Source organism: Tupaia chinensis, unplaced genomic scaffold (assembly GCF_000334495.1).
Source record: "Tupaia chinensis unplaced genomic scaffold, TupChi_1.0 Scaffold138407_1, whole genome shotgun sequence".
In the NCBI taxonomy this organism is placed as follows: domain Eukaryota; kingdom Metazoa; phylum Chordata; class Mammalia; order Scandentia; family Tupaiidae; genus Tupaia; species Tupaia belangeri.
Genome location: NW_006198305.1, coordinates 1,261,378 through 1,268,972, shown reverse-complemented (window position 1 = coordinate 1,268,972; position 7,595 = coordinate 1,261,378). Strand labels below are relative to the sequence as shown.

The window sequence follows — 7,595 nt, the reverse complement described above, 5'->3', positions numbered from 1 at the left end:
TTTAAGCCACCGGGCCCGGGACGCGAACCGCGGTCGACTACGTGGGAGTCCAGCGACATAGCCATTATGCTAACTGCTGGTTCCCAACATTTTAAACATTTTGAAAACAAAACTTAGATTTTAATTTATTTTTAAATATTCTTAATTTAGATATACAGATACTGATAACTCACATTTTAAGTTAAAAATCAATGAAAGGGACCAGCAGTTAGCATAATGGCTATGTCGCTAGACTCCCATGTAGTCAACCGCAGTTTGCATCCTGGACCTCGGGGCCTGGGGGGCTAAAACCTCACGCCAGGGGCGTGTGCGTGGGTGCCCAAGATCCCAAGAGGAGAATGGAGGAGAAGGGATTGTGTGGTAACCATCCACCCTGGGGGGTGATTTCTCGCTTTCTGTCTCTCTGTCTCTCTCTGTCTGGTGAGCACACGTACCCTATGGCAAAAACCTCTCCCCCCCAAAAAAAAATCAATTAGGTAGATGTATCGGAATTTAGACTTAATTTTGGCTTATAACTTATATTTGGTTCTTTTAGGGTGCTGCAAATAATGATACCTTTCTCCAGTCACAAAATGAACCTAGAATATGCAGTTTAAATCTTCTGCCTACTGAAGAAGGTACTAGGGAAATTAATCACAGTGATAATCCTAGTGGCAAATACTGTTTTGAAGTATCTGCAATGACGGCATTTGAACCACCTTGTACGGGTAAGACTGCTTTTTGTTGTTCAGATTTATACTTGGCCAATCATAGTATTCTTCAAGTGATTATTCAAAAGTGAATGTTATGTTTGAAAATATTAGTAGTTGACAACAGTACTACTAGATTGTTGTCAGGTTAGATTGTTTTGTTGTCATTTATCTTTAGTGATTGCACCAATAACCATGTAATTCAAATCTTATACTTTATAATAGACATATAAGACTTTTTATAGGGCTGGCCCCATTGGCCAGTGGTTAAGGGAGCTGGCCCTGACAACTTGAAACACATGCCAGGGATGTGCGTGGGCCTTAAATCCTGATGGGCTGGATAAATGGAAGAAAAAGGATTGTAGCATGACCATACTTCATCAAGGGATTCTCTCTCCCTCTGTACCAAGCACACATGTCCTCTGGCAATTAAGATTTTATTACAAATTGTTGGTCAAATATAATCTTTTTCTTAAGAATAAAATTAATTATGTTTAAAGATGTGATATTTGGGGAGCTGGCAGGTGGCATGGTGGTTAGACGCTGGACTCCCACATGGCTGTTCGAGTCTCAGACCTGGCAGCTTGCTTTTTTACTTTCTCTCTCTCTGTCTCTCTCTCTGTTTCTCTCTGGTCAAATTAAAAAACAAATCATAATAATAATAAATAAAGTTAAATGAAAATAATTCTTTAAAAAAAAAAGAGTTGATATTTGGACTGGTCCTGTAATGTAGTGGCTAAGGGACCCAGATCCCACATGGCTGACAGTGTTTTGAATTCTGGCTCTGATGGCTAGAAAAAGAAGGACGCTGAGTTTATGTGTGTGCCTGCGCCAAATCCTCATGAAATGGAAGAGGAGGTATTGCCATGTGACCATGCCTTGTTGGGGTATGCTTTCTCCCTCTCTCTATCTCTTTGTCACTGTGGTGAATGCCTGTACCCTCTGGGGATTTATTAAAAAACAAACAAACAAACAAGATTTAATTAAAAAAGTCATGTTGGGACCAGTAGATGGCGTAATGGTTATGTCGCTGGACTCCCACGTAATTGACAGTGGTTTGAGTCCTGGACTCTGGTGACTTAAACTCATGCTGGGCGCATGTGTGTTTGTGCCCAAGATGAGAGGAGAATGGAGGAGAAGGGATTGTGACATGGCCATTCCCCCTTGGGGGGGTGATTTCATGCTTTCTGTCTGTCTCTGTCTCTCTGGCGAGTGCACATGCCCTACAGCAAAAATCTCTGTTATAGAAAAGAAAAATTCGTGTTAATTGTAGTGAAATTAGAGAGGTGAATTTGAAATGAATAGATTATTAATTCATTATAATGTGGAGGAACTTCAAATCAGTCTAATTATCCAGATATGCTAATTGTGGCAAAACTAAGAACTTAATGAATGCCTCATTTCTTCATTGTTGAATTGGCTAAAATAATGATTTGAGTTTTTTTTGTATCTGTAAGAGGTTACTATTTAAGGTGGTTCACAGATGTTTATTTGGCCTTGTGGAAGGCCATATATTCTCCTAAATTACATTTTATTCATTTTTTTGTTGAACTTACAGATTCAGGGAACCAGCCATGTCTTTTAGGCTGTAGAATAGTAACTGCTATCTTTATGATACCAGTGGGAACTGATAAAGTGCTTTTTTAAAAATAAGTATCTTATTTGATTTTATTCATTATCATTATTCTCTTTCTGATTGTACGGACAGAGACAACAGAATGAGGGAAAGTGAGAAAGTAAGCCACCAGGTTCGAGACTTAACCATATCAGCCATGTGGGAGACCAGCGCCTTAACCACCATGCACCTGCTGGCCCCAATAAAGTGCTTTAAAAGCTTAACGTTTTTGAAGGAGGTTCTTGAAGTTTGTGATGATTAAGGAATGAGTTTTGCCTATGAATGGATTCCTTTAATGTTGGGGCAGGAAAGAGTTCTTTATTTTTGATACTGAACATTATCCTTATGCCATTTATATGCTCGTAACTTCAAAAGCTCTAAATAACGTCAGGAGGAAGTTGATAAAAACTTTTGGAGTTGGTATCAATTTAGGGGAGATCCTTAGGGATAACTCTGGACATAGCAATTTAGCTGCTTTCTGGATCATTGATACGCCCTTCTTTCCCCCTTTCATGCCTTATTCCTTTTTTCCTTCCATGTTTGTTGGATGATTTCCCAGGCTTGTTTCTCTACTGTCAAACCTGAGTCAGATAATGATGTACATACGACCATTTCTTTTCTATCATGGAAACTAATTTTTTTAACCAGAGGATGATGTTCAGGCTCCGGAATAGAATATATTCTGTTATTGATTTTGGGCTTTATTTGTGTTCTACTATGGTTTCTCATTCTCGTTCCTGCTAAATATGAGGGGGAGTTAAAAGTTAAGATACATTGTAGAGGGAGTTAATTTACTCAATCCTTAATCTTTTAATCCCTTTTCTAATTTAGTACATTCACTAGATTGGGAAACCTGTGCCAACATCCTGATATTCTCCTGCTTCTCATTCAGAGGGAGGTTAATTTGGGAAAAAGAGCTTTGTGAGGAACACTTTCTTGTGGTGGATTGCTGGAGACGGATATAGTATATAGAAAAACATGGAGATGAGCGACCTATACACTCACTTTTTATTTTTTATTTTTTGGAGAGATTTTCGCCATAGGACGCGTGTGCTTGCGAGACAGAGAGAGACGTAGAGACAGAAAGCAAGAAATCACCCCCCAGGGGGGATGGTCATGCTGCAATCCCTTCTCCTCCATTCTCCTCAAGATCTTGGGCACACACGCACACGTGCCCAGTGTGAGATTTAAGCCACCGGGTCCGGGACGCGAACTGCAGTCGAGACCTCTGGATTCCCTTGAACATGTCGCTGGTGGCGGCGGCGGCTCCCCCTTACACTCACTTTTTGATACACTTTTAATTCTAAATTTAATGCAGCCTAAGTGAGTTACAAACCTGTATGTCTCAGTTAAAATATGTCCCCGTTTTTCTCATGTTATAGTCTGATCAGCAAGAAAAAAAGAGGACATCCAGACATAGTCAAATTATAGGGGTTCTTTATTAATAAACTGGCGGCTGCTGGAGGATTCTTGTCTTTCAAAGATCCCACAGCCCCAAGTGTAGGGAGAAGGGGTCTTATAAAGGCAAAAACCACATTTGGGTTGATGTGTTAGGAGCAGGGAGCAGTAACTGTTGAGAAGGGGGAGGTGACAAGAGGAAGAAGTGACCTTTCCAAGTGCACTTGAACAGGAGCATAATTAAGCACTGTTACCTGGGCGTCTTTAGGGTTGGGGACTTTCCAGTCCTTAGACATACACAATGGAATCTTAATGGTCTTCATGGCTCAGGGTTAGAAGTTTGGCCTAAGGAACACTGAAGGTAGGGAGTTTCTGGTTATTTAGCAGATAGTAGGAATGTTAATCACTGTTATCCTCAGCAAAAGGAGGAAGCAAGTTTTCAGTTTAGAGAGGAGTTCAAAGTGGAGGTGCTCCAGCTTCATCCATCACCTTTTTCTTATGAAAAATGCCCCACATATAAGGAAGGTAAAAGAGTAGTCAGTATCCTGGGACTAGCAAATGCCATAGTGGTTATGTCGCTGGACTCCCACATGGCCAACCACAGTTTGAGTCCCAGACCTGGTGACTTAAAATTCATGCTAGGTGCATGTGCATGTGTGCTCGAGATCCCAGGAGGAAAATGGAAGAGCAGTGTGCATGTCCATTCCCTGTGGGGGGTGATTTCTCCCTTTCCCTCTAATTGCCTCTTTCTCTGTCTCTGGTGAGCACCTTAACCACATGGCAAAATCCTCTGAAACAAACAAACAAATAAATAAATAAAAGTAATGTTTTGCAGGCTGAGAGGAAAGAGGTAGTAAAGAGAGAATTAAAGAACTAATAACAAGGAAGTGGTAAAATTTCTTTATTGGAAAGGTTAGTGTTTTTCACATGGATTTTAGGTCCCCTGGAGATGGTTGGACATATTTTCAGGGGTTAATAAACTCTCAGAGAAATTAGAGCTTTATGTTTTCTTTCAAATGACATGAATAAAAGTATATGCGCGTATGCTAGTTTTTTTTTGTATTCACTTCTTTTTTTAAGAGAGATTTTTGCTTAGGCTGTGTGTGCTCACCAGAGAGGTAGAAACTGAGAAATTATCCCCCCCACCCCAAGGGGGATGGCCACACTGCAGTCCCTTCCTTCTCCTGCATTCTCCTCTGAGGATTTTGGGCATGCATGCACATGCACCCAGCATGAATTTTAAGCTGCCAGATCTGGGACTTTAACCACCATCACTAAGTGGGAGTCCAGTAATATAACCATCATGCCATCTGCTGGTCTCTTTATAGAGACCATAATCATATTCATCTATAAAGTGATGAATATGATTAGGAGAGTTCATGCTTGCAATGAAAATAAAGGTAGACAGAATGTGTAAGTATTAATAATATACTCTTATTAAATGAAGAGTTCCCGTACTTAAATAGGGATAAAAAATTGAGCCATCACATCTATTGGAGAAAAGGCTTGTTGAACATAAAAGAACATGCACCAGATCTTTTGGTATCATATTTATATTGTGACTAGTAGTTTTATTTCAACAAAATATTACTATCAAGTTTAGTTAACATGTTTTTTATTAGTTTTGTTTAAATATGTTTGATTTTTGCACCATAACATGTTGAATTTTGTTATGTATGTTTTAATCATTCTGAAGTGTACGGTGTGTGAAAAGTATTAGACCAGTGCCTTTTTAATAGATATTTAAATTGCTTGAGATCTTTTTGTTATTACAAAGCTATAATGAATATCTATATATTTTATATATGTGAGGATATATCCATAGGATGAATACCTTGGGGTAGTATGTTTGTCATAAGGTATATGTGTTTTTCATTTTAATGAGTAATGGTAAATTTATCTTTTCAAAAGTTTATACTTCTTCCTGCAGTGTATGAGCAACGTGTTATTTATTGTGATGCTCAAAGTGTATGAGCAACGTGTTATTTATTGTGATTCTAAATCTGTCTATCTATATGTGTATATTATATATATATATACACACATATATACAGTGTATATACATTTACCACACACAGTATGTCCTTACACTTTTTGTTTTGTTTTGTTTTTGCTGTGGGATACATATGCTCACCACAGAAAGACAGAGAAAGGGAAAGTGAGAAGTCACCTCTCAGGAAGATGGCCACGTTGCAATCTTTTCTTCTCCTCTCAGTATTTTGTGTATGCATACACATGTACCTGGTGTGATTTTCAAGCCACTGGGTCCAGGAATTGATTCGTGGTTGGCCATTTGGGAATCCAGCACCTAATCACCATGCTGCCTGATGGCCCCTATACTTTTACTTTTTGATATTTGACAGATTAATAGTTGAAAAATGTTATTTTGTTGTGCCTCTTAATTTATACTTTTTAATGTTGTATTTTAAGGTTATTATTTCAGAACTTAAAGAAAAACTCAAGCATGGTACAAAGAATTATTGCAGATTTTACATTTGCACGCGTGCATGTATGTGTATGTGTATTTTTCCCGAATCCACTGAGAGCAAGTTGCTGGCATGATGTATCATTTCATAAATTCTTTAGTATATATTTCCTGAACAAGATCAGGTTTCCATACAATGAAGTACAAAGTTTAAGTGGGGAAATTTACATTGATATGGTACTATCATCCGTCTGGTCACAGATCCTTTCTACATTTCTTGACTTGCCCCAATGATGTCTGCTATGGTCTGAATGTTTGTGTCCCTCTAAAATTCATTGGTTGAAATCTAAACACCAAGTCGATAGTATTAGGAAGTAGGGCCTTTGGGAGATGATTAGGTCATTAGGTCATTAGACTAAGGTTAGAACTCTTATAAAATAGGCCTCAGAGAGCTGCCATGCCTCTTTTCTACCACGTGAAGATACAGGAGAGACACAGTCTATTAACCAGAAGTTGAGCCCTTACCAGGTACTGAATCTGTCAGTGCCTTGATCTTGGAATTCCCAGGAATTTCCATCTTTCAGAACTGTGACAAATAAATTTCTGTTTATAAGCTACCTGGTTTGTGGTTTTTGTTACAATAATCTGAATGGAAACTAAGGTAATGTCTTTTATGGCAAAAATAAATAAAAAAAAATGAATAAATACACTTTTTTCTCTGCTAATTTAGGATTACGTATTGTGTCATTGCCATGTCTTTTAGTGTCCTTTCGTCTAGAAATGTTTTTTAGTCCTTGCTTATCTTTTGTGATTTTTTAGCATCTTTTAAAATTTTTTTTTTTGCTTTTGTCATAGGGCATGTGCACCTGCTGGAGAGAGACAGAGAGACAGTGAGAGGGAAAGTGAGAAATCATCCCTTAGGGGTATGGCCATGATGCAGTCCCTTCTCTTGCATTCTCCTCTTGGGATTTTGAGCATGTGTACACATGCGCCTGGTGTGATTTTCAAGCTGCTGAGTCTGGGACTAGAATTGCATTCGGCCTTGTGGAAGTCCAGTGCCCCAACTACCATGTCACCTGCTAGCACCAATTTTTAGCATTTTTTTTAAAAGCAAGTTTTTACAATAGGGCATGTGTACTCCCTGGAGAGAGAGACAGACAGACAATGAGAGGAAAAAGTGAGAAATCACCCTCCAGGGGAAACAAGCACATCACAGTCTCATCGCCATTTTCCTCCTGGGATTTTTGGGCACGGGCATGCACACACATGCACCCGGTGTGATTTCTTTAATCTGCCAGGTCCAGGACTCCAACCGCAGCTGGCCATAACCAGTGCCTTAACCACTACTCCACCTGTTAGCCTCCTAGTTTTTAGCATTCTTAAGAGCACAGGCCCATCATTTGTAGAGTGTTTCTCAATTTGGGTTTGATGTTCTCCTCAAGATTAGGTTCAGTGTTTTTTTTTTTTT

General features: G+C 39.1%; 1 protein-coding gene across 1 annotated transcript in view; it reads left to right on the top strand.

Moving 5' to 3' along the window:
• Window positions 1-7,595, top strand: part of LOC102487630 (DNA repair and recombination protein RAD54B-like) — a 67,890-nt gene that overhangs the window by 18,976 nt on the left and 41,319 nt on the right. The window contains exon 3 of the mRNA XM_006161289.2: window positions 536-707. Within this exon, the coding sequence (XP_006161351.1) occupies window positions 536-707 (172 nt within the window). The remainder of the gene's footprint in view (window positions 1-535; window positions 708-7,595) is intronic.